We start from the raw sequence: 27266 nt of genomic DNA on the forward strand, positions 1-27266 counted from the left end.
AAGAGTTAGGGACTCAAGTTTGCAGCTAGTTATGAAGTCAGTTATTTTTAGAAAGATTTCTGATAGTTTTTCTGCATACCCTACTCTGGCTTGGTTGGCAAATTAAACTACAATTTGATTATTAAAGTAGGAGCAAAACAGACTTGATTTTCAGAGGAAAACTGCCTCTCATGCTTTATTACAACTTTTTGCAATGATGCTGAACTGTAATTCTAGCTGGATCAGGCAATTTAATTTGCAAATCAGTCAGATTTGCATGCACTAAAAAACACATTAGAAAGATTACATACATGTTAACTCTGAAGACAATGGGATTACTTGCACATTTCAAGCAAGCTCCTGTTCGGTTCTTTGTAGTATTGGATCCTAACATTTGCAAACAGATCTGTATGAGAAATGATAGTGATTATAATGAAATTAAAGGAATTTTAATAAGTGTCTGGGACAGATCAAATCCCCTTTTTGAATGAAAAGCTTTTGTTATGAATCAACAGAAGAAAGTACCAAAGGTTCTAGGACAAGGAACATGAATCATATGGTACAAAAAATATACTAGACACTACTCAAACAAAAAGTACTCCCCTCCCGTAAATACTGAAGTGTCAAGTTCCCAGAGATTTTTTTTTATCAGCAAGATGAAATAGTTTCTGTATACGCATACAGCATGAGAAGCTTCTGGATCCGAGCAGTCCTGCAGTAACTGAATGTTAGTTTTTCAGAACTTAAGGTGTGTACAAACATGACCAATCTAAAAAGCATGGAACTAGAAAATGGGTCCCTTTGATCCATTATTTAGGATTTAGATATACATCCTGCTCTGTCCAGAAAGGCTCAAAGTGGCTTATAATAAATGACAATCCAAATGACAACCCAAACCTAGAGAACTTCACTCCACACTACCCATTCCTGCTTCCCTGCCTATCACCCTTATGAGCAAATCCTTCCAGCAAATCCCAACTCTCATTCAAATTTATGTATAAGAAACCTTTTCCACTCCCTTCTCATGCCCACCTACCCAAACTCTACTGCTTCATACTCACAGCAGATCCCTCCCACGACTACACCTCATCTTCTAAAAAGGGTCTGCGGCTGTCCCAAAAACAGTATTGCCAGCTGTCATGATTTTTGGCATTGTTCTTAAAGTCTATGTGTTGGGAATGTGAAAAACTTAGCTTGCTCTTTGAGATAGATAGATAGATAGATAGATAGATAGATAGATAGATAGATAGATAGATAGATAGATAGATAGATATTATAAAAGCCTGTCTGTCTGTCTGTCCGTAACACTTTAATCACAGTCTAACTGGCTGATGAAAACAGCCAAGCAGAGTGCTCCAAGTATGGGGGAGCACCGCCATGATTCCAAAGCTGCGCTGAGGACTGGACAGAGGGTGGGGGAGACGAGGCCAGTGCTGCTGGCCTCAGCTCCGCCACCCTGCTCCTTGCAAGAGGCAGAACAGCGGCAGCATGGGGCGTTAGGTGGTGGCACTCCATCTCAGCCCCACCCTGTCATTGTTGACAGGTCATTGGCTAGTATATCTATCAATCTATATCTAGATATTTATCTATATATATATAAAAGAAAGAGCTAAGTTTTTCACATTCCCAAAGTGTAGACTTTAAGAACAATGCCAAAATCATGAGAGTTGGCAACACCGCAAAAATGTCTGTCTTCCCCTTCCTAAAAACAAATACTGTACAGCATTAAATTCAAAAGAGCCACAACGGAAGGACTGTCCATTCCAACTTAATCCCTGCTGAAGAACAATGCCAAAGGGGCATCTAACTGTGACATAAGGAAAATCAGAACCTTGCTTGTTAACTTACATGATTGATCATCATGATTTAACTTTTACATATTTTTAAGTGTGAGTTTTACAGTCGAAAGGATTCATAATCTTTCTTTATCTTCATATAAACACCCACAGAGTAAAAGACTTGAGAGAAGCAAATCTTAAAGCCATTAAGGAAACTCTCAAAAATGCAGATAGGAAGATAAGGTTGCCACTGCTCATTGACAGGTCCCCTGACTGGTCTGCAGCTGAGCAAATGTATCGCATTCATATAAGAGAGCTATCTCATTCTCTTTGCTGAGAGCAGCAAATGACATCACAAAAATCACTAAGCTGTATAAACTGCAGGGATGGAGGTAAATCAGAGAAAGAAAAAAAAATGCTTGGTTTGAATCTGGATGGCACAGCAGTGATTAGGACACACTGCCAGTATGTCTGTCACTGAAAGTTTAGCCCTGTAAGGAAAAAGAAATCCAGGGGATTCAATCTTTTAAAAATAAACACACAAACAAAAATACACCTGAAAGTTGGAGGACATAGGTCTTGCTCTGGTCAGGCAGTATGAAAACCCCCCCAGCTACATCAAAAAGTGGGCATGTGAAGAACTATTTTGTGACAGAAGAAAACAGTGTAGCAAAGGGAACAAAAAAGGAAGACCCCTCTACCAACAGAACTAGAGAACTAGTGCAGGAGGGGCTGTCTCTGAGACCCAGAGACAACAAGCTGTTGATGTACCGTGGAACCAAACATGAACCCTGAATTGCAAGAGGTACAGTAAGAAATAGTGGTAAAGAACCATCTTGAGTTTAGAACAGACTCCTGCCCACAGTTTGGTGTGCTGGGGCCTCTTAAAAGAAATAGCCCAAACTTTGGCATCACCCGGAAAGGTGACATGTAACCCCCTTTTTGATTCAAGAACAGTCAAGGAAAGAACCCTGACTTCAGGTAGGAAAAAATGTTTTCATGAGAACACTGTTTTGTTTGGACTTCTGTTTTGCCTCAAGTTATGGATTTATTGCTATGGCCAAAGATTAACATTTCCATCTGGAGACACCATTATCGCCGGCTGGAGAGGAGACATTAAGGACAGGGACACTGGAGGGGTAAGACTTTGCCATAGTATATTTGAAAGGAAGTATGCAAAGCAAGTGGTCCTTTCATGTACTGAGAGCCAGTTAAAACATAGAAAGCAAAGGGTAGAGCTAAATGGTCACTGTTTGGGAGACAGGGAGGTCAAAAGTGGGGTCCTCCAGAGACAAAAGGAAAATATCAAGCCACTATCAAACTCCTTGGTATACTCACATCTTGAATACTGTGTGAAGTTCTGGTCTCTGAATCTGAAGGAGGATATAGTAGAATTATAAAAGGTACAAAGAAGGGCAACCAAAATGATCAGGGGGATGGAACAGCTGCCATACCAGGAAAGACTTTTTAGTTTTTATTTTAGGCTTGGACTTCTCAGTTTGGGAAAGAGATAGCTGATGGGGGATATGACAGAGGTCTATAAAATCATGAAGGATGTGGTCAGAGTGACACAGGAACTTTTATGCACCAAGTCCCAGAATCCTAGCACTATGGGACACCCACCAAAATTAGCAGAAGACAGGTTTAAAACTAATAAAAGAAAGCACTTTGTTATGCAGCACTTAGTTCACTTGTGAAACTCATTACCACAGGAGGTTGTAGAGGTAGACAGTATATAACCAGGTTCAAAAAGGGACAAGATCACGAATGACAGATCCATTAATAACTATTAAACAGAACAATCAGAGATGTATCCTCTGGCAGATGCCAGGGGATAGATCACTTTAGATATACCCTGTTCACATGCTCTCCCTCTTAGCATCTGCTTCTGCCAAAGTCACGGAGACAGGAAACTGGAGCAGATGGACCACTGGTTTGACTCAGTATGGCACTCAAATGTTCTTATGGGTACTCAAAATAATAATACTGTTGTGCTCTGCATCAGGTTCATCCTGATTATGAAGCAAAATTTTAAAGCCCTCCAAAATGAGTTATGTTATAGTGACTGTGTTTCTTCAATTCTTGTCTATAAGGATTGAACTCCTGATGCACATACGCACACCAGCTATATCTGCACCCCCGGTCCCAGGTATCAGGGGTATAAACAGCGGAGGAAGCCCAGCAGTTCCTCAAATGCATCACTGTTACAGACTCCAGGTAGTATAAGCTCCTCTAAAAGCAGGAAAGGATTAAGAATCAAGGGATACAGATAAACAACATCAAACATACAAGCACAATTCACTTTAAAGGTTACCCTAAGGCAAATCCCTCCCTCATCCCTAGCCACAGAAACATTAAAAAAAAAATAGTGTTGTCCACTTGGATTCCAATTCCGGTGACTACTAAGGCTGCCTGAACTGAGGGGAAATGAGTTGTACTCTGCCGTTAGTTACCTTATGACAAAATGTAATACAATTAGATAGAAATTTAGACAATCTTTGGCATGTCTACACTCGAAACGTACTGTGCCACACAAAGTACTGTCCCACACATACAAACACATATATGCTTTTTGAATCGATACAGTCTGCCCGTTTTGCTCTGGTGTGGTAGCATGAAAGAACCTTAACATAACAGGTGCACAGTGTGATTATCACTGGCTTGATGGGAGCTTGGGGAAGAAAAACAACAGGAGAAATTAACAGATTTGAATTAAATAGAGACTATTTTAGGCAAAAATCCAAGTGAGTCATTTTGTTCCTGTCAGAGCACTTTATAAGGTTGACCAGCTGCAAGGGCCCGAGTTTCCCCAACTCACAAAAGCTGATATGACTAATATTAAAAATGTGGTCTTATTAAATTAGTATAATCGGCAGGTTAGACAGGTAGCATAAAAACAGGTTACTATAGCCTGAAAAGGCAGTCCTATCAAACCAGTTAATATAATGCTGGAAGGAGGTTCTCCTGGACTAGGTAAGAGGCCATTAACATGTCCAGCAACTGTAGGGCAGGAAAAATGCTGTGACCCTCAACAAGAGAATGTGTAGATAATCACATTACATATACCCTTATAGGATGGATAGTCCAGTGAGAATGCCTTAGAGAACAGCAGCTAGTCCAGAACAGCAAAAAAGAGGGATTTCCCGTGGAGAAGCTGCATTTCCCTATTAGAAAATGCTTAATTGCTGCATATATTAGTTCATAGGCTAATAAACTTTTTGCTAAGATGTCTGCGACTTTAGCACAACAGCTTCTATCTGTTAGCCAGCCTGCTTTCATCTATGATGCTTCTGTGAGATCTGATCTCTACTTTGAAGACCACATTAAAATAAACCAGGTGATGTGCTCAGAAGCTGCACTGATACATTCACCAGTTCCAAACAGAAGAAGAATCTGGGCCAGTAGTATCACAGAGGCTGAATTGTGTTAGAGTTTCCTAAGGACCCCTGGCATTAATGGAGTCGGTGAGTCTCAATGTCTGTAAGAAACAGGCATCCAACAGACAGCCTGGGTTTAATCACCTTTCAAAGAGAATACAAAATATTTTTTGTTTTGGGATGTGTTAACTAGTTTGAAAGAAACTTGATATTTTTTGGCTTTCCTGGAAGTAGGGATCACTGGTGGTGAGGTCTGCCACAAGTCCTTAGCTAGTTCTGACAAGTCTAGTATATGCCTAATGTCTGTCCTCCAACTCTCCTTCCTCCCCACCCCCAGATTCTTAGCTGGACACCTCACCTCCACTTGGGCCTACTGCACCCAGCAAGGGCAGGCAGGGCTGCTTATGATAGCTACAGGCTTCTGCTCCCTCACTGACTCCAGCTAGTAACCCCAGCTGTGCCTCCATACAAGCACAAAGCTCAGATGCAGAACTATAGACTTCAGAGACAAACCGAGAGCAGTTGGTTCTGCTCCGTTTCCTAAGTGCTCTGCTGCCTTCTGGTGGTTCAAGCTGTAAGGAGGTGTAGTTTGCTGTGTTAGTCTGAATTCAAGTGCAAAGGAGGGGAGGCTGTAGCCTGTTCTAGTACGTTTGGGGGGTTTTGGTAGAGATGCACCAATACATAGGTCCATATCATATTGACATCAATAAAAGGAAAATTGACATTATCAGCAATAGGCTTTTCTGGCTGATGTGGCTGATAATGTTGCCAATAAATGCCAAATGCATGTGTGCAGCTGCAGCATGCATGTGGCAAGGAATGCAGCTGGGCAGCTTGGAGAGCAGCCTCTGGCCAGGAAGTCTGTGGGGGGGGAAGGGGCACGGAAGGGAGGAGTGTGATGGGGGTATATCAAGGCCTCTGCAGTGAGGGAGGGAGTGGGGCTGGAGCTGGGGCAGGGAAGGATGAGGCACAAGATGGAGCCAGCAGCTCATGCGGGGGGACACAGAAATGGGAGGGGAGCTCCTGCCACTGTGTGCACCCCGGGGGAGGCATGGGGGGCACATGCCCCCTGGATCTGCGCACAGGGCAAGGGTGGGTTGTCGCTGTGAGCCCGCAGACTGCACTGGGCTTTTCCTGGTGGCTGCGCTTGGGCTGGGTTGGGCAAGTTCCTCTGGGTTAGTTCTGGAATGTCCTTTTTTTAGTACGAAATGGGTGCATCTACATGAAACACAGTGGAGCTGCCTAATTAGCTCCACAATAAAATGTCACCATCTGCACAAGTGGTGTTATTAGGCCAGAGTAAACTAATTAACAAACTAATTAACTACACCTTAGGAGAGTACTGCCCAACTTACTCTGCCACAACACACATGTAAATGGTGACCAGGGCTGACTGGGACACAGGGTGACATAGTGCAGTGGCTGCCTGCTGGCTAGCCCCATGCTGTACCCTTATGCCCCAGCCAGTCCCTTTGTAGCACACTGAGCAAGGCAGGAACAGCCCCAGCCAGGCACCCTGGACCCTTTGCCAGCCAAGGCAAGCCACCCTGATTCAACGTGCTGCAGTCCTGGGCCCACATGTAAACACTGAGCCTGGGAGTAATAAAATCTGGCATGAACTGCGCCAGAGTTTATTGTGTTTAATTAATTTCACATGTAGATGCACCCAATGATGCCCTAGATAGTCAAATATTTTAGTCTTTAGTACATCTTGTTATGTGTAACAGTGCCTGAAACAAGGCCCTTCTTTCTTTGCTGGTTTGTAGCTAGTTCTGCCAGCAAATCCTCATGATACACACACACACACACACACACACACACACAAACACACACACAAGCCAATTGCCCGTCAAGAATGACAGGGGGCGGGGAGGGGCTGGGATGGAGTGCCACTACCCCATGCTGCCGCTGTTCTGCCTCTTAGCTTCCCCCTCCCTGCCCCCATCTGGTCCTCAGCGTGGCTTTGGAATCATGGCGACGCTCCCCTATGCTTGGAGCACTCTTATTGGCTGTTTCTGTCAGCCAATCATCATGACAATAAAGTGTTCCAGACAGAAAGACTTAGGCTTTTATAATATTAGAGTACACCCCCCCCCTTTCAATAGCTGACAGAGTAGCTGTTGCTTGGACAGCTACAAGTGGGCAAGTGAGGTGTTAGTCACAGTTTCCCTTGCATATGTACAGCAAGTAGTCAGATTACACTTCCCCAAATTAAAAAGCTTGAACTCTTGTTTATAAAGGTGTAACTCTAAGTTGTTTTCATGAAGACAAATTACCAATCCATGCAGTTCTCGCTGGAAAGAGGCTCTTCTTTTTCCTGGGTGAGAAATGATCAGATTTTCTGCAGGAACACACATTTTTTTCTGTTTTCAAGACAAACAACAAACTTCCCACCTGCCAGCCCCGAAGGGGAAAAGACATAAAATGGGAAAATAAAGTACAGTTCTTTCCTCTTTGAAAAGATCACTTTTGGCAAAAAGGTTTATATTAAAATGCAGAATCTAGAGATCAATACCCTCACAAAAAATATAATTTAAAATATATAAGTATTTGCTGAATGATCTACAGTATACGTTCAACTCTCAATCCTAAAAGTTTAGGTACTAAACAACTGTCTTCCCTCTGATAGGAATATTCTGTGGAATATAAAAACATCGCTCCCAGCTCTTTAAAACAGGAAAATCTTCCACCCTTCTCCAAACACCACTTAGGTCACAACATGTGTCTGGTGTTGCATAGCGATCACACCCAGTTTCATTCTCTCCAGTTTCCAGTATATCACAGTTGCTCAAACAACCTCATTTGAATGCCAGCAGCAACCCATTAAATCATGTGATTATGCTACATTTAAGAGGCCCAACTTACTCAGTTTTGGTAATTTTTTGTATTAAAAAAGGCTGAATTAATTCACATCTGTTAAAAAAAATGTAGTACATAGGAGGCATAAAGATCTTGGCTGATGTTCAGTATTTACCACAGTTATGCTGCCCACCCACCAATGAAAAGAGGTTTCAAATAAGAAAAATAGTAAGTTAGAAGAGAAAATGGGAAAGAGTGACTGACTGGTGTGTTGGTGGGATGCTTGAAAAATTCTGCTTAATATAAAGACAAAAACTTCAGTGAATGATTCTTCATATCTAGACCTTGACCCTCCAGAAAGGCATGCCTATAACAACACTGTCTTCACCTGGCCTATGAGCTTGTATGAATTATCAATATGTAAAAATGTTCACAAAATCAGGGCTTTGAATACTGTAGTTCCTGGCAAAGGTTAAAGTGAAGGCAAGTTTAATACAGCTAGTCAATAAATATCAACTGGGAAGAAAAAATGATAGGAAAATAGGGATTTGCCTGACATGTCTGAACAGGCCAGGACATAAAACAGGTGACTAAATACCTTTCATCTTGAAGATGTACTGTTTTGCTGATACACTGGCAAAATAAATTTGGAGTCCATTTGAAACCATGAGTGGTGACTGAAAACAGATGACCTAGTGATGCCAGCTTCTGGTATTAGGCTGTGTACAATGTTTTTCCTGACCAAATAAGAATTTTCCAGATTCTTAAAAACCTTCTTTCTTCCAAGGGCAGATGCAGGATTTGGCAGAGAGGTGCGAGAGTAGCCTAGCCGCGTGCTGCTGCAGGGATGGCTGCACCCCTGCTCCCAGCTGGTTCTCCCCCTTCCACCAGTGTGGACAGGATGGAATGCCATGGACTAATTTTAAAGTCCCCAAAACAGGTAAGCATACACCCTTCCCCTCTGGGCCCTGCCACACATTGAAACTAAAGCTGGATAGAAACCAGCTCTAGCGTCGCTACACAGTTTCAAGCACCAGCTTAGTAGCTGGCTGGCTCTTTTTATAGCTGGACAGACATTTTTATGGTGTGAGAACGACATCGCACATATGGCCTGTCTAAATGCATTGTACAAGTGGCCAGCGAGTGGTGTAATATCCGCAAGGTGTGGCAGGGGCCTTAATGACATGTCCCCTCCTCACCCACACCTGTCCCTGCAGTTTCAAATGGGGGGGGGGGGGGGGGGGGCACGCCATTCCCAGTCCCCTGGGAGCAGGGATGGGGAGGGGAAATTTCCTTCCTCCCCATCACCACTGCCACTGTCCCTGTTCCCAGGTGAGCCAAGCCCCGGGGCCAGCAGGTTTGGCTGGGGCATGGGAGGGGATGTGTGTCTAGCACGGAGGGGGGGTCAGGGTCTCTTCTGGTTTGGGGACTTTGTTTAAAGTGTTCTTGTTTGAGGGTCAGAAGGAGGCCAACAGCTCCTACCGGCCGCAGCAGCTGGAGAGGGGCACCCCGCCTCCTTCCTTGGGCAGCCACAGCCCCTGGCTCCGCCCCCACCCCAGGACACGGCCCAAGGTGCTGATTGGGCGCTGAACGGACCCCAAGAGCGCGCAGCGCTCGCTCTGAGCCAATGACGCGTCGCTACACAAAGCGGGAGGTCGCTGACGCGCAGCGGCGCTGAGAGCGGCCCCCGGGTTGGTTGGTGGCGGGCGCTGACCCGGCGGCCGCGGTTCGAGCCCCAGCCCGGCTAGAGGCCGCGGTGCCGGCTCTTACCTGCGCCGGGCCCGAGCGGACGCCCCGAAGCGCCGGGCAGGCCCCAGGACGGCGGCGCAGCCCCTGGCGGCCCCCGGCGGAGCGCAGAGCAGGCGGCGGAAGGCGAGCGCGGCGACGGCCCGCAGGAGGCCCGCAGCAGCCATGGCGGACGTACTGCCCTCCCAGCCGCCCAAAGTCTGGCTGTGCCCACGAGCGCGCGCTGCGGCTATTCTGGGAGCGGGGCGGGGCCCGGGTGCGCAAAGTGCGTAGGGGCGGGGCGCGAGCTGGCACTGCCCTGCCCTGCCCGCTCGTCGCTGATCCGTGTCGCGCCAGGCCGCGGTCGCTTGGGTGCAGGCAGACGTGACGCCTTTTGCCCGATCTGGCTGTGATCTGCGCAGGCAGCTTCAGAATTGGCTGATGGGATGGAAATCCGACCCCTGGTTGCACGAGGTGTCGGATGCAGATGTTTCTCAATGTAGCGTGTTTTGCAAGGGGGTCCCCGCCTGTTGCTGTTTCCAGAATGGGAGGGAGCAGAGGGAGTTCAAGCTGGGGGGAGGGTATTGGAGCGCCCCTGAGGTCGGGGGGGCTGCATTGTAGCCACCCTGCTCTTCAGCGTGGGCTGGGGAGCCCCAAGAACCAGCTGTAGACCCCCGCTCTGCAAACGGGGAGCTGGCAGAGCCCTGGATGCTGCAATGGGAAACTGGCTGCAACAGTGAACGTCTGTTTGCTCTGGGGGAACATAACTCAAACGCTTCGCAAAAATCGTTCTGAGTTGGAGTTGGGAGCCGCGCTTCTGTCTGCACCCTTTAACCGGAGAACGTGTCATTTTATATGCAGTGATGCACCTCACCATTTGCACCCCCTTTTCAAAAGTCCAGATCTCCCTATGGCTGTAGCCTACAAAAGCTCATTAGTAGGTTCAGCTAGAGTCAGTTCCTGAAACAGTTGCACTGTAGCAGCTTGCCTCTAGGATTTGGGCTGAGTTACTTGACAAAGGGGAGTGTCTGTATGCCTGTAAATAACACAAGTTATGCCATGAGTGTTCTCTGGACGCTTATGTATATATTGTTTCTTTCTCTTCCAGGGGGAAGCTAATCTGCAAAGACCAGGATATATGCTACCTAGAATGTTTAGACTTCAGATAAAGCACTCAAAAATCAGGCACTGAAACAGCTAACAGTTGCTTGTGTAACCTGGCTTCACTCTGCTCTGATATTTGCATATTTTGTATATGCATTATTGTCCAGGCAGGAGTTACATGACAACTCACAGTTATTTCTACAGGTCACTGGTGTTCTTCAGTGGTCAGGTTGGACAGAGGTGAGTGAATAAGAAGTTACAGCATTAATTTTAAAATGAATTATTCAAGCAGGAGTAAAGAAAAATAAACATTCAGAAAATATCCTTCATTTTAAAAAGGAGAAAAAAAATGTTATTTTAAAAAGGAAAACAGGGAGAGAAGGGGCTGGGGCACAGAGGTGGCAGATGTTTGCAGCTGGCCCAGGTTCTGGGTAGCTGCCAATAGCCACGGAGCCTGAGCTACTTGTAGCAGGGTTTTCATGGGAGCAACCCGGGCTCCATGGCTATCAGCCGCTACCCAGAGCTGGGGCCGGCTGCAGCCAGGAGGCTAGAAACAGCTGCTGCCCTCCCACCCCAGATCCAGCCACGGCCCCGGCCCTGGCTGTCTCCTGGCCCCGAGAAGGCAGCAGGTGCTGGCACTGCACCCGTTGGGGCTGGGGGCAGGGAGTCAGCAGCTGTTTGTAGCCTCCTGGCTACAGCCAACCCCTGCTCTGGGTAGCTGCTGATAGCCACAGAGCCCAGGCTGCTCCCAGCAAGGCTTGCAGCATCCCAGCTGCCTGCTGGGAGCAGCCTGGGCTCCCGGCTGGCAGCAGCTACCCGGAGCTGGGGCTGGTTGCAGCTGGGAGACTACAAACAGCTGGTGCCTGCCGGGCCCCAACATGTGCTGAGGAAAATGGCCTCACGTGCCATGCTCGGCACGCGTGCCAGGGGTTGCTGACCCCTGGTATAGGTTCACACCTGCACATGTTTGGCAGTATATGACAAATCTGTGGCTATAAATAGATTTCCTAGATTGTTAATCCAGAAGAGACAATTAAATCACCTAGTCTGACTTTTAATTCCAAAGCTCTTTGCTATAAATCAGTGATTCATAACAGGACTGAAATGGACCTTCTGAGTCCGGCTGTCACACTCAGTCCTTTTATAAACTTGTTGATAGCTCCATCTTGAAACCAATACAGACAGCTGTTTTTTGCTCAGAAGGTTAGGAACTTTCTAATCTACAATCTAAATTGATTTATGGCTAGTTAATACCTCTTTGTTCTTGTGTCAGCATTGTTCTTTAGCTTAAGTAGCTCTTCTCTGCCCATACTTAGCATTTATCCCCCTGATGATTTTGTAGAGCATTCCTTGGTTTTAAACCATTCTGTACATAAGTTCCAGTTTAATTCTTTAGTAAATATGTGACCAGGGTCATATACGGTATTCTAGTTGAGGTCTCACTACAGCCGTTTAGAATTGGATAATTACTTTCTTATCATTATTAGAAATGCTTCACCTTATGCAGCCTGTAATTGTACTTGGCATTTTCATGTCCACATCATCTTGGTGCCTCATCGTTGTCCAGTGATCAAATAATACATACATCCAGGTGATTGTCCTTTGCCACATCTGATTAGCTCCCAATTAATAGAATAAATTCTCAATCCATTTATGCATAATCTTGAATTTTGAATTATTTAGCCTCGTTCCATGTCTCTTACCCCCCATTCTCAAGATCATCTGGGCATGTCTACATGTGTGCATTTAATGCGCATGAGCCCAATTTAAGATACATTAAAGGCATGTCTACATGCACCTTAAAATGGCAATTTTAGACTAATCCTGCCTACATTTGATACCTGCATAAACCAAGTATCAAATTTAGGTGTGATTAGTTAAAGCACATTAACGCACACGTAGACACACTAATGCGCATTACCAGAAGGACTTTAGTGCTGGATCTGCCCAGCCAGTAGGGGGCCAGCCAGAGCCAAGCCCCAGTCTTGGGGCACACAGCACAGGGAGCCTGAAGGAGCCAGTGTGGTCTGTAGGAGCCCCCCAGGCCCCGTATACCCCCGTGGGCAGGACCCAGACAGCCTTTGCCTGTCCTGTCCCCTAGCCGGAGCTGCTCCTTGACCACAGCTGAGTGTTGCAAAGGGCTGCAGCCTGTTGCATCCCTTGCCCAGCCCTGAGATTCCCCCTAGAGCTGCTGGCCTTGCTATCTATGGCAGCAGGGCCAGCACCAGCTCTCTGCTGCTCCTCAACCCCAGCTCTGTCTCTGCAGGCATTATAGTGAAGTGTCTCTGCCACGTGGGTCACTGTCCCTGCCCTAGGTGCTGCTGGCAGCCATTCAGAGCTAGCATCACAGGGACAGCTGTGCAGGGGTCCAGAGAGCCAGCGTGGGGAGCATATCCAGCATGTCATGCCCATCAAGCCCCAGCTCCACTCGTGTGTCCACGCTTATGCTGAGCACTGGGACCCCCAACTGGACCTGGGAGGAGGTGCATGACCTCTGGGGTGGGGTGAATATCCAGAGGAAGTTTGTATGGGGGGCTGCTCAAATGCCCACATTTATAAGGCCGTATCCAGCAGGCTGCATGCATGAGGTAACTCTTGGACATTAGGGCAGTACCGCGTGAAGGCCAAGATCTTGTGGGCACAGTGGGTGGCCGGCATGGTGTCATAGTGCTTAGGGTCAGAAGGGACCTAAACACATCATCAGGTCCAACCCCCTGCCCTGGTCAGGGATGAGTGCTGGGGTCATAACACCCCAGGCAAATATCTATCCAGCCTCTTCTTGAAGACCCCCAAGGTAGAAGAGAGCACCACCTCCCTTGGGAGCCCATTTCAGAGCCTGGCAGCCCTAACCATGAAGTAATGACTCCTGATGTCTAGCCTGAACCATCTCTCTAACAATTTGTGGCCGTTATTCCTAGTAACCCCTGGTGGTGCCCGGGGGAACAGTCTCACCCAGTTTCCGCTGGCCCCACCAGTGAGTTTGTAAATGGCCACCAGATCCCCTCTCAGTCTTATCTTGTGGGGGCTGAATAAATTCAGGCCCTTTAGCCTCTCTTTGTATGGCCTGACCCACTGCCCGTTGACCATGCGAGTGGCCCTCCTATGGATCCTCTCAGTGCTAGCCACATCTCTCTTGAAGTGCGGCACCCAGAACTGGACGCAGTGCTCCAACTGCGGCCTGACCAATGCCGCATAGAGGGGAAGGATCACCTCCCTGGACCTGCTTCTGATGCATCTGTAGCTGCATGATAAGGTGCGGTTAGCCTTACTGACTGCTTCCTCACATTGGCGGTTCATGTCCATACTGGAGTCAACAATGACTTCAGGATCCCTTTCTGCCTTTGTGTTGACAAGTAGGGTGTTCCCCAGCCTATAGGTGTGTTGCTGGTTCCTTCTCCCTAGAGGCAGTACCCTGTACTTGTCGCATTGAATTCCATCCTATTCTCATCTGCCCACCTCTGTAATTTGTCTAGTTCTAGCTGGATTCTGTCCCTGCCCTCCAGTGTGCGTACCCCACCCCACATCATAGTGTCATCAACGAATATGGACAGCGTGCATTCCACACCCATATCCAGATCACTGATAAAGATGCTGAATAGTACAGGGCCCAGAACCGAGCCCTGGGGGACTCCACTGCCCACATCCCTCCAGGTCGAAAACGACCCATCCACCACCACTCTCTGGGTGCGACCATCTAGTCAATTTGCCACCCATCTGACTGTGTAGTCACTGATGCTACAGTCACCTAGTTTTGTGAGAGAATGTGGTGAGAAAGTGTCAAAGGCCCTCTTAAAGTCCGGGAAGACGACATCCACCGTGACCAAGTTCAATCATCAGTCCGGTCATTCCCAAGAGACCATGTCTTTAATGTCAGAGCTGACCTATATTTTGGCCCCTGGAGACAGGCCACACCCCTATGAGTACCACCAGCAGGGGTGGCCTGCCCTTGCCTGCACCCTGCCCTAATGCCTCTGGTGATGCATCCCTGGAGGAGGGAACCTCAGGTCTTCAGCACTTTGTCCCCACCACCTCCCTGACTGCTGTATCCAATGGCAGCTCAGGGAGCCCTGCCCAGCGGCTGCCTCATCCTCAGCCCAGCCCCACATCCCACCATGAGGAGCAACCAGCCATGTCACTGCCAGCCACCAGTTCCTCCCCGGGAGGCGGGGAGGCCCTGGCTGAGTGCCAGCTTGCTGCACACAGCAAGTTGTGGACACCAGGTGCAGCTGGATGCTGTTGATGATGGGGAGCCCCACACCGAGCGGCCAGCCTCTCCAGCCCCGCAGAGAGGTGGAACACAATTCAATATTTTATTGAGCAGCCTATGTCCCTGCAGCCAGGAAGGCACAGGCCTTTCACATGCTGAAGAAGGCATTGATACTGGCAGTGATGTCAGCAGTGGGGGGCAGGGACATGTAGTGCTGCCACAGGTAGTCCTCCTGGTGGTGGCAGAAGTGGGTTAGCCCAGGATTGCCTCCTGTGTCATTGTAGCTCAGGGTCCTGGGGCACCAGCAGGATCAGGGTGTAGTGGTTCGGGCAGCTCTTCACCTGCATAAACAACTCATTGGGCACCACCCAGGATACATGTAGCAGGGGCATGCTTGGGCACAGCGGTGGTGCTGGAGCGGGTGGCCCCCAGCAGGAGGGTGGGGACATGGCCAGCCCCTCATCCCAGTTGTCCAAGAGCCCTGAGCCCGGGCACCGTGGGCTGGGCAGCAGTGTGGCAGAGCAGCTGGCCCGCAGGGAAGTGGAGAGTGGTGCTTGGCCTGGCCCGCCTACCGGCATCAGGGAAAAAAGTGGGGCCAGGGGTTTGGCTGCTGGCTGCTTGGGCCCAGCCCTGCCTAGACAACTTACCATGGTCCCTGGGCACCCGCGCATGGCCAACCTCCAATCTGAGGCCAGGCAGTGCATGACCCCTGGTGCAAAGCATCTTATCACTGCAATGTTGCAAACTTGCACAAAGGACTTCTGTCTCTTGCTTCTGTAGGGTCAACATCTGGATGTGGGTGAAAGGCTGCAGGGCCTTGCAGGAGTACTGCATCAGGTTCGCTGCTACCCACTGCTAGAGCTGCCTAGATGTGCTGGCTGTGCCAGCAGCACACCATGGACTGGACTCTCCTGCTCCAGTGGCTGGTGGCAGTGGTGGATAACTGGACAGTGTGGGAGCAGGCACAGCAGCAGGCATGGGAGGTGCAGGAGGCTAGCCTGGTGAAAGGAAGATGTCACTCGGGAGACCACTTGGGAGGAGGTACAGGACTGGGCGCAGTGGGAGCCCTGGGCCCGGTTGGAGGCCCTGGAGTAACTCCATGTGGAGCTGCTCCAGCAGCAGCAACTGCCCAGCCAGGGCCGGTTAGTGGAGGCCACGTCCAGGCCTCCCAAACCTGACCCCCAGCCCTGGCCCCACAAGGCCCCATGGTCCTTGGAAGGTGCCTCCACTGCCTCCTACCCACAAGAGCCCATGGTGTTGACCATGGCCCCCAGGACTCGTGGGGGAATTGTGCACAGCCGGGGTGGGCTGCCTGCCATTGGGCTCTGCACCCTGGGTACCCCCACTGCACAGCCACCCACTCCAGGACTCAAAGAAAGAACGAGACTCTTGTACATAGTTTTTAGTTTGGGAGGAGGGGTTTTATTGTTGGTGGGTGGGAAAGGTGGTGGAAGGGCTCTGTGTGTTGGGGATGGAGGGGGAAGGGGGCTCCATTGGTTGAGTGGGGAAGTGGAAGGGATGGGGGTGTGGGTTGTGAGGGTAATAAAGGTTTTCATAGCAAACGTGTGCATCCTGGAGTGGTACTGGGGGATGGGCAGGGGGTAGGGGATATGTGGGTGGTGGGGCAGATGGGTGTTGTTGAAGACATCTGGGCACACCTTCATGTCCTGGCGCTCCAGGTGGGGCCCGTGGTTGCCAAAGATGACAGCAACAGTTGCGCAGTGGTGGGGACCCTGGAAGGCCATGTACCAGTCATCCAGCAGGCAGTTGGAACAGGTGGAGAAGTCTAGTGGCGCAAGATAGCCGAGCGCCAGTTGCTCACAATGGTGGTGGGTTAGAAGGACGGTGGTAGCAGCCCTGAGGAGTGGGGGACCCTGTTCCTGGGTGTTAGCCAAGAGCTGGGACAGCCAGGGCTGGGAAGTACAGCTGTGGTAGGAACAAGGTAGGCATGTGCTGCCTATGTCTCTATTACGCTGCTGCTCTAATACAGGAAGTGTCAGCTCAAAGGTCACCGTGTGGAGGGTGTCCTTTCAAAATGGCTGCCAAGTGCTGGCAGCCGCGTGTCCAGAGGCTAGAGCTTCCCCAGTGGCCACAGGGGCACATGGCAGGGCTAGAGCGACTTGGGACCAAAGTTAGTCCCAAATCGCAGCATGTGTAGACACCTGCCAAAGATGCTTACTGCACATTACATCTAAGTGTGCTTAAATTCACATGTAGATGTGTTCAGTGTTTAATTATACAGTTCTCATCTGTACTGGCAATGCCTCTCAATTATGTGGAACCACAAATTTCACTACCATGTTTCTACTTATTGTGATTCTGCTTACTTATGAAAATATTAAATAAGTCGGTCCAATCATTGACAAACTTTACTACTTACTTTCTTCCACACATATCAAAGATACATTTTAATCTTCTACCAGACAATTCCTTACAATCACAGATTTTGTACTAATTCTCATCTTCTCTGGTTTAATTCATAATTTCTCATGGAATGCTGAACAGAATGCTTTACTGAAGTCAGATAGATTAGATTGGTGGGGGGGGGGGCAACTTTTTTGGTAGGTGTGCCACAAATTAGCTCTGCATATTTTTCACATGCCACTCCAATCCTCTTACCCTTCCTGATCTGCTGCTCTCCTTTCCACTTCCTGCAGAAAAAAACCTACCTAATCTGATGTTTTCTGCTTCTTTCCTGGCATTCCCTACCACATCTGCTGCTCTTGCTTTCTGCCTTATCTACCACTATGTTGCTTGCCTCCCCCACCCAATCTGCCAGGTGCCATACATAAAGGCTGCCTGTGCCACTTGTGGCACACATGCTGTGGGTTGGCCCCTCTGTGGGTTAGATCTACCAAACTTCCTTTGTCTTAAAAAACAAGTCTCTTATCAAAGAAAGATATCTGGTTAACCAAGCATGATCTACTTTTGTAAAGAAGGCAGGGTAGATATGCACCTTTACAGACTAACTAAATAAGATTGTGGGTATGTGTGTAGCATAAGGTTTGGAAAACCCAAGCTTGTGTGATAGGATGAGCAGAAAGCAGAGTATAAGGAGGAAAGACAAATTCGAATACAAAAAACAAGGGAGGGGGAGGGGAGGCCAAAAATACATACCTAACATCCCTCCAAGTATCACCTATATGTTGTTTTGTTGCTTTAGCTACTCAGGTTGCAGGCTCTTTGAGATAGAGAAAATGCAAGACCCTATGCGTTTGTCTAGTTCCTAGGATATTTTGGAAACTACTGCAATATATATATTGCATACGTATTTCACTCAGTGTTAAGTCATTTGTAAGTTCGTATTTGTAGGATGCCAGCAGGCCACTAGATGGCAAGCTATTTAAATAGAGTATTGCTAATTTATTTAAACAGTTACATAACCTTACCTTTAGCGACAATTCATTACGTGATTAGAGGCAAGTTATTTTACCAATCTGCACTTAGTTTTCCTGCCTGCAGAATGGAATAATATGTGCACACTCCTGAAGTCTGCAGCTGACAGTTGTATGCCAGTGTTAAATATTATGATCAGGTAGGAAGCTTTATGAACACATAAATAACTGACTCTTGCTCAGAGTTGTTTTTGTAAGTCAGGACAGCACTTTTGGAATTTTACTGTTTTCCTATCAGATATATTCACTGAACCTCTATGTATCTGCAGGTTTGTTCCCATTTAAAACAAATAACCACCCTAAAACAAAGTATATACTCTGTAGTAACATTTCAAACCCCTAGACTCCTGTTTATAATCCTGTTACTGATATGTTATTAGTGTAGAATATTTTCAGGCTGTATTTCTTATAACATGAAAGTTGAAATATTGCCCCTTTTTTCTGTGAACATTTCTGTAAAAACAAGTTTAATTACAAAACAGCAAAAGAGAAAAAGCAATGCTAGTAAATGTAAAAAGCAATCATGTAACATTTCAAGACAAAGGATACAGTCTGTAACTCATACAAAACAAGCAAGTATTCATAGGATTTTAATAAGAATTTTTCAAGTGTTGGTTTTTCATTCCAGCTCTTAATTCAGGTGACAGTTTAGATGCAGTCTATAAATCTACATTTAGTAAGTTCCACAAAATTATTATAGTCCTGTCTTGAAATCAGTTAAAGCACATTGTGTATTTGATATTGGAGTATAAAAGTAAGCATGTATGGTACCCATAATTCCCTTCAGTTACTTCAGAAGACATCTTTGATTTGTGATTTTGAAGTCACCAGAGCCCTGAGATAAGTTTATAGGCACACTATTTCAGATCTAGCCATATTTTTAATGATATATGGAGCCATAGAAAAAGAGGAGACTAATCACAGCTATTTACTTGGTGTTTGTTCTGTATTGTGGGAACTTGTATTTTTGAGCTATAAACGTCCTTGGTGCAGAATCTTGAGTTAAATTGCCACCTCCCAGGGAAATATCAAAGGGAGGGGCTATGGAAAAAGAAAAGCTCTTTGTTAGTGGTTACTCCCCATATCAATCTATGTAGGAGTGAAATGATCTTCCTCTGGAGAACCCATCCAAAGGTCAGACTCAGGACTGCTAGGGTCCCCTTCTTCCTGGCAGGACCCTTTCCAAGCACTCCTTCAGCTGAAGCTCCTGTTGGACTCATTTACAGGTTTATTCAGTACAAACAGATGTCCACAGGAAAGCCTGAAGGTTTAGGGGTATGTAGTATGTCTTGGTAATTTTCATGGGTTGGGGGCATGATGCTCTAGCAGAAACTGCAGGTGACTCCTTTTCTAAGGTCAACAATTTCCCTTCTCCCTAGCTCCTTCTAATTCCAAGATCCTTTAACTTGCCAAGCCATCTCTCCCACCAGCTACTGGCAGTTCTGGAATGCATGTAAGAACTTAATGTAACAATCAAACATCATCTGCAAGCAATAATACTTATTGATGGGCCATTATTGCTAAGCAGCTCATAGTGATTCAGACTGAACTGGAATCTTCTAGGGATTTTACAGGCCCTGCACAGTTCGTTCTGTTTTAACAAATGGATTTTGAAAAGCATCATCCTCTGGGTTAGTAGGATTTGTAGATTTTTTGCCTGGCTTGCAGGATAGATATAGTTTGCAGTATAGCTATAGGAGGCATTGAAGAAAGTATTTTTCTCTGCAGTTGGTTTGCTTGTTGATTTTACTGTTGTACCCTGCAACACCAAATTCAAAATTAATGGATTCAGGGAAGTCTGTCTAGACTTTTGCCCTTTTGGAAAGAGTGGACTTCTGGGACTTAGCCAGTGGGTTAAACTATCCAATCAAAGAGAAGAAAATGGAGGAGGTGGCATTATCTGATGAGAGCTAGGTAAGTCATTACTGTGTTAATAACTCTTTGATTCAAAGCCAATGTTCTGTCCTAGCATGAGACTGCCAAACATTTAAGAGACTCTTGCTATCTGAATAGGACATCTTAAATTTAGTTGGCTTAAAATCTTGATAACTTTCTTTCAAAAAAAGTCTTTTCTTAGTGTTTACATTTTTTTGAATATCTAAAATGTTTTAGTTTTCTGTTATGCATAATCTTTCATAGCAATAACCATTTCTTGTGCAATTAGAACTACTTAACAATGTGACTGAAAAGGGAACTTTCAAAGCCAAATATACCATTGTGAAGTTAGAACTAGCACCTTAGGGTCAGTTTCACCTAGTGTAAACAAAGAGCTGATGTGGTGTGCTGCTAAGGCTAGTCAGTGGAAAGCTGGGATTGGAGGATTCATAACCACTATGCCCACATTAGACTCCCAGTGTGTGTCACCACAAGTGGGAACATACATTTCCCTGGGGACAAATAGCATATTTGTGCTGCTGCTACTTGTCTCTGGGGAACACTCTTACAGGCATGCTCTGGCAAGCAGCAAGTTGCCCAGGGTAGGGTAGGGGAGGCTGGGGCCAGCACCTGGGCTGGCCCTAGCAGCCTTACATGGGGCCCTCCTAGGGCTGTAGCAGCAGTGATAAGGCTTGCAGAGCCTGGGTGGCAACCAGAGTGTGGCTTTGGCTGGCTAGGCTCTGGTTTTGGGTGGCACGTGCTGCTGCCACATGCGCTGCCCTGGTTTTTTCTGGCATGGTTGTTTTTGATACCGGGAGATCCTGGTGTCAAAAAACCACACCGCGCTGCAAATTAGCAGAATAGCAAATGCGTACGTGTGCGGTAAGTGTAGTTTGTGGCACCATAGATAGGTTTGTAGCACCTCAAGCTGCACGTGTACTTGTCTGACGTGCCCTCAGAGGCTAAGATTATTGTTTGTTTGTTTGTTTTAAATGCATGTACAAAAGCCCAACTACATCCCATCTGCTAAGGTAGGAACTAGGGCTGCCTATACACATGGTTGGAGTGGGGAGGGGGCATTTTACTTAGAGCAGTTCCCGAGCAGCTGCTCTAATTAAAATGCTGCAGCGTCACATGTATTAAGCCTCTGCACATTTAAAAAATGGCCACAGGACACTTTATCTAAGCCTCATTTGATGAGGTTTAGATAAAGTGCCCCACTGCTATTTTAAAATGTAGGAGGTTTAATATGTATGATGCTGTAGTGTTCCAATTAGAATGCAGTGCATACTTGATACAGCTGCACAGGAATGGGGCCTAATCGTTTCATGCAAGACCAGGCCAGCCAGGGCCAATCCAGCTGCATTGGATGTGGAAGTTGGGCAGTGGGGGAAGCAATAGCAATATTAATTGCCACTGCTTCCCCACCACCAAATTTCCAGACCTATGTGGAGACCAGTGGACAAAGGGTTGAGCGTTCTCATGTAGAGTACAAAGCTCTGCATGCTATTCTATATTCAACTTTGAAGAGTAGATCTGTGTATATTCCTAGACAGCAGCAACTTTAAAACATCTTGTGCTAAAATCTTCCCTATATCTAATTGAGCTGGTTCTCATTAAAAGAATACTTAAGTACTGCACATTAGTTCCTATCCTTTCCAGGCAAGAGATTTATATTTCCACCAGGGGGCACAGCCAGCCCAGGGAGAGATGCCATGCTCCTTGCAACAGGAAAGAGAATTCCACGTTTCAGAGGTAGTATAGAGAATCAAAAGATATCTGGAATACAATGAGTCATGTAACCAGTAAATAATAGAACTTTGCATATACAATAAAAACTTAAGCAGAAATGTTACTGAAGGAAATGAACTAATGACAAAGTATTACTGAGGCCAGAAGCTATTATTTGCTGAAGAGAGAACTATTTCTTAGTTTTAGTAAATGCTATTGCTGGGCAATGCTACTTAGTTTTGTAACCAGACAGACATCCCAGAAATGCAGGCACATGCCTGCAGTGGCTCAGGCAAGAAGCTGGAGGGGCCCTAGAGCAGCCCTCCCTTCCCCAGGGCTGAGCTGAGGAGGGCATGGCCAGGCCTCTGATTAGGGAGATCCCCTCCCCCTGGTAACAGAGCACTTATCAGCTCTGTTATTAGCATTTAACACCCCATCAGAAAACACAGCCTTGCTCATTACAAACTCTTCTTAAACAGCTTTTTTCCAAAGGAAGGAATGCAGGGATATTACCACCTGAGCTGCTGATTACCTCCAAAACTCCCTAAGCAGACACTGTCCCATCTGCCTTACACAGGATTAACTAGCATGCCACAAGTGGGAGAGAGAAGGAAAGGATCTCTGCTTAAACAGGGAGTAGTGAGGGGGGGGGGAGCCAGCAGACTCTGCTGTGCCTGTAAGTCTGTACAGGAGCTGCAGCCAGGGAGCATAGGAGAGGGGCCAGCCCTGCTGTGGAACAGAAAGCCCTGCCTTGCCCAGAGAGCATGCTGGGATGCTGGGGGTGTTTGGTTAAGCTTAAACCAGCAAAGGATCTGGGACAGACATTGCATAAACCAGTTTGACCCAAATCAGTTAAGTCTGATACTATGTTCAACCAGGTTTATCTCAAACTGGTTTCAGCCATTTTCAAACTGGTTTATATGCATTGAACATCTGTTCTGTTACAGGTTTCTGATCACTTAAACTGATATATGTGTATTGTCTGTTCCTAGCCTGTGTGTTCCTTCCCTTCAACATCTTCCTATCACGAAAACTATACATGTACATTAAATTGTAATATTTATTGAGCTCTCTCGTCTTTTTAAACATGAGAACCTAACTTAAACAATTTTCAATTTCTGGCTGCAGCCAAGTTTGATTATGTGAACCTAAAAGCTCAAATCAGAAAGCAAGTAAAAAGAATCCCAAACTATTCTTAAAATAATTTCATGGGGGGTGATTTAAAGCTGTTTTATGACTTTCTGGGACCCAACTCATTCACACATAAACACAGAGATTTAAAATAGGAATCCATAATGTCAAAAACATTCTGACCTATTGGTTTTTCTGAGTTCTTTGTAACAGAACAATTCCTCCATTATTTTTCCTTAGTTGGGGACAGTTAAAAGCTGGCATTTTCCAAGGGATGTCTAGAGTCTAGTGTCTAAAAAGGTTGAGAACCACTGCCATAGCACAACCCCCTGGTGCATATTCTGTGCATTAGGTGTTGTACGTAAGAATCCCAAGTTTCTGTAATGCTTTTAATAAGTGGGCTGTTTGTGAATCTAGTATATGGAAACTACTGTAGATAATCAACATTGTTATAATTTGCGCTAGTTCAGCTGGCAAGAGTATAGTGTGAATCCATTACTGGAGACTCAGGCTAGGTTTACACTACAGATATTCATTAGCATAAATTAGTCTGGTAAGGATATGAAAAGATCATAAGGCCTGGTTGATGCAGGTATGCTAGTTTAACTGTAACAGCAGAGGCTCTAATCTAGACAGTAAATAAGTCCTCCAACTGATGATTTTCTTTTTGGCATCTGAACAGAACTTTTTTCTATTTTTCTAACTCTTAGCACTTAAGTGTAGAGACATTTCTGTCCTGGCCCCAGGCAGCCGTCCAGTTTGCCCATGCCTGTGTCTGGCCCTGGTGGGCCTGTGTCTGGTTCTGATGTAGTCTGGATGAACCACAACAGTGATTTCTAGATTGGAATGCTACAAGTGGTAAATGGAGATGTAAAATCCACTATGTCCAAAATAACATAAAACATTTTTAAACTACTGCCTCTTACTACATATCTACAAAGTCCCGTCCCCCTGAGAATATGCTCACAAGTTACCCTCAGGTTGCCAGGAAACAATGCTGCAATTAGAATCAGATTATCAACTGGCATAAATCAGCACAGTCCTAAGGGAGTTGATGACTTATCACTTCAGGATCTGGTGTTACGAATTACTTAGAAATCTTGTGGTAGAGGTGATATCTTTTATTGGACCAATTAGATAGGTTTTTTGCAACTGTCTTTAATTGCAAGCTTTCAGGCTCTCACACTCTTCCTCAGGCAGAGGAGAATGCAAAGATTGTAGAATTTCTCCCAGGTAGAAACAAAGCTTCATATTGCACAGGTGAACTGGAGGTTGTTATATAAGTTCTTGGAGAAAAAAGTTCATTTTATGCAAATTAGGCTCAGATAAAAGTTGGAGCAGTCTATTTACCTCAAAGGTGCCTGATAGCAAGTCGGATGTTGAATTATGCTTCTTTCTTGCTAAGCTGTTTCATATTGTACAGGAGGACTGGTGATGTAACAGTTCTCTTGTGTTAAGGCAGCTCTGTTGTGGTGCAGCTGCTCTGCAAGTATGCAAATTTGGCTCAGACAAAAGGCTGGAGCAGGGGTGTTTGTATCCAGGTCTTAGGGTGTTGAATTTTGCTTCTTTTTGTTGGTAAAATTATGAAGTTTTAATTTCAAAATGGCTAATTATGATATCTTACATGTTTCAGTGATAGAGGCTGTAGCCATGTTGGTCTAAAGGCAAAAGCAGTCAGAAATCCTGTGGTAGAGGCAATATCTTGTTACTTAGAAATTTAAGTGAAGGTTTCTACTCTGCTATTACTAAGATATACAGTGAGATAGAAAATAGTCGTGCCATTGACCAGTCTATCTTCTTTCTTTGAAGCTGATAAAATTATTTTTGTGACACTTGGTTTTATGCTAACTTAACTATATTGGATCAATTTAGTTAAAAACTAGTACAATTCTTATACCTGTGGAGAAGGCCAGTAATTCCAGTGCTACAAATGTTTAAGCATGTGAACAACTTTATTCCTAAAACTAGTCCCATTAAGATGTTCTTATAAAAAGACAGAAATATACTCAATGTTTCAATAAGTGAAATGAGGTGGTGCATAGTACAACAGAAGTCCTATAAGACCAATCAGAAGAGTAACATTACTTGCATTCTTCACTGTTTGCAGGATGGGATCCTAAAGTCAGTCTCAGCATTGTAAGAAATGTGGATTAATGGCTATGAATCCTGAGTTCTGTTAACAGCTCTTCTGGTACTCAGAGGAACTCTGAGAACCTAAGATAACATCTTCGATAAGCTTTCAAATAATATAGACTATAGTTAATCTATAGTAAACACTGCTGTTGTGCTTCACAGGAGCTTTGTTTGCATAAAGACAGTTCTGTCTTAATAGTTGTATATTTCTTATCAATAAGATTTGTTATAATAACTTGGCTCAGCAGGTTGTCAGATTTCTATGTACAATGTACATAACTTTCAGTATGCAACTATACATGAGTAGGGAAACAGTATAAGTACCATTAAGTAGCTTGAATTTACGAGACCTGTGAAAACTGGACTTCCAGTCGTACAAAGTATAACTCAACAGTATTTATCAAAAAGTAATCTGACTGAAACTAATTAGACTACTTGTGTGACTTCAGGCTGATTAACTGAACATATTATTATTTGTACTACAATATTACCCAGCAGCCCCCATCACTAATAGCTTATTAGGTACCATAAAAACATTTTTTGTACCTGAGCATAACAGAAAGCCAGCATCTCCTATTTCTTTAAGCATAGAGGAGCAGTGGTGAGAGCCTCCGGGAAAGCTACTCGTTATGAGCTGCCAGAGAACAGGTTCTCCAGCAGTTACCTGATGCAAGTACTTACCACAGAACTGGTTGTGCCACAGTAGCACTGTAGGCTAGATCCTTGTATGGTCACAGAGACAAGATAGGAGTACAGAAGAGACCAAAAGCAGTAAGTCACCCTGAGGCTGAGCCAGCAAGCTGAATCAGGAAACACCAGCAACAGGTCAGGGAGGCATCTGACCTGCAAGGGGAAGGACAGAGGTATATAAACATAGATGGAGGTGGGCAATTATTTTGGCTGGAGGGCCGCTTAACGAGGTTTGGTGAGCTTTCGAGGGTCACATGAGTAGCGCCGCTCCTTGACATTTGCCCTGCCCCCTGGTCACCATCTTGGGACCAGAAGTCCCTCCCCTTGCCCCCTGGAAATACTCTTTGAGGGGGAAAGGGTTGCCATCTTAGAACCAGAAAAAAAACAAGTCATATACTAAAAGTTAAACAGCTACAATAACATATTTTAATTTTATTACAAAAACTATTATTGTCATGATTTATGTTTGTGTAGTGTATAAAGAGGTGATAACTCAAATATAATAATAACTAAAAAAATAATTCTTAGTCTTGTGTATTGTGTTGGGGGTGTGTGTATGGTGGGGGTAGGGATGTGTGTGTGTGGTGGAGTGTGGGGGTGGGTGTGTATGGTGGGGGTGTATGGGAGTGAATGGTGAGGTGGGGGTGTGTGTGAGGCTATGATTGGTGGGGTGTGCGTATATGTGGGGTGGGGTTGTTGAGCAGGGTGTGGGTGTGTGGCAATTGTGGGATGTGAAAGGGGGGGGTGTTGGGACCCCCCATACTTCCCCCATGGTATGCAGTCCCCACAGGCAGTGTCAGCAGCAGGTGAAGGTGCTTGGCATACTCATGCCTGGCATAGGCACTGGTGCAAGCACTGCACATTGTGGCAAAGACTGCGGTCCTGCCAGGCTGCCTCTATCGCTGGCACTCCCTGCCATGCATGCGTGGCCCCCACACTTGCACAGCACCTGAGGGATGCTCCATGCACTGGAGCCAGCTGCCTGCACTGCTTCCTGCTGCACAGGTGCTGGGACTCCACAGGGAAGCAGGGGCCAGGAGTCCTCTTCACTTACAGTGGAGTCCCAGGACCTGCCTGGCAGGGGGGTGAAGAAGGTGGAACACGTGGAGCTTCCATCCAGTGCTGCGTGAGCGTGGAGGCTGCACATGCATGGTGGGGAGTGCCAGCAAGAGAGGCAGTCTGGCTGGGCTACGACCCTTGCTGAGAGATGCAGTGGTGGCAAGAGCCACACACCACCAGGCACCAGTGCCTGTGTTGGGCACAAGTGCCCCGAGCGCCCCCACCTGCTGCCACCTGCCAGGGCTATGCATAATAGGGGGAGTTTACGGGCAGTTCCTACCCC

General features: G+C 46.2%; 1 protein-coding gene and 2 long non-coding RNA genes across 4 annotated transcripts in view; 1 reads left to right on the forward strand and 2 right to left on the reverse strand.

Moving 5' to 3' along the window:
* FDX1 (ferredoxin 1) overlaps window positions 1-9863 on the reverse strand; it is a 30755-nt gene extending 20892 nt beyond the window's left edge. For both annotated transcript variants that reach the window (XM_019481990.2, XM_014600706.3), the window contains exon 1: window positions 9704-9863. In XM_019481990.2, coding sequence (XP_019337535.1) covers window positions 9704-9846 — 143 coding nt within the window. In that variant the 5' untranslated portion in view covers window positions 9847-9863. The remainder of the gene's footprint in view (window positions 1-9703) is intronic.
* Window positions 9864-10046: 183 nt separating this feature from the next.
* Window positions 10047-12423, forward strand: LOC132247734 (uncharacterized). The gene is made up of 2 exons (XR_009459097.1): window positions 10047-10132; window positions 10767-12423. It is a non-coding gene; the product is annotated as an uncharacterized LOC132247734 (long non-coding RNA).
* A 4900-nt stretch (window positions 12424-17323) lies between these two features.
* Window positions 17324-27266, reverse strand: part of LOC109281840 (uncharacterized) — a 48250-nt gene continuing 38307 nt past the window's right edge. The window contains exons 2-3 of the long non-coding RNA XR_009459095.1: window positions 25916-26077; window positions 17324-24784 (exon numbers count right to left, since the gene is read on the reverse strand). This is a non-coding gene — a long non-coding RNA (uncharacterized LOC109281840). The remainder of the gene's footprint in view (window positions 24785-25915; window positions 26078-27266) is intronic.

This window comes from Alligator mississippiensis, chromosome 1, assembly GCF_030867095.1.
Source record: "Alligator mississippiensis isolate rAllMis1 chromosome 1, rAllMis1, whole genome shotgun sequence".
Lineage (NCBI taxonomy): Eukaryota > Metazoa > Chordata > Crocodylia > Alligatoridae > Alligator > Alligator mississippiensis.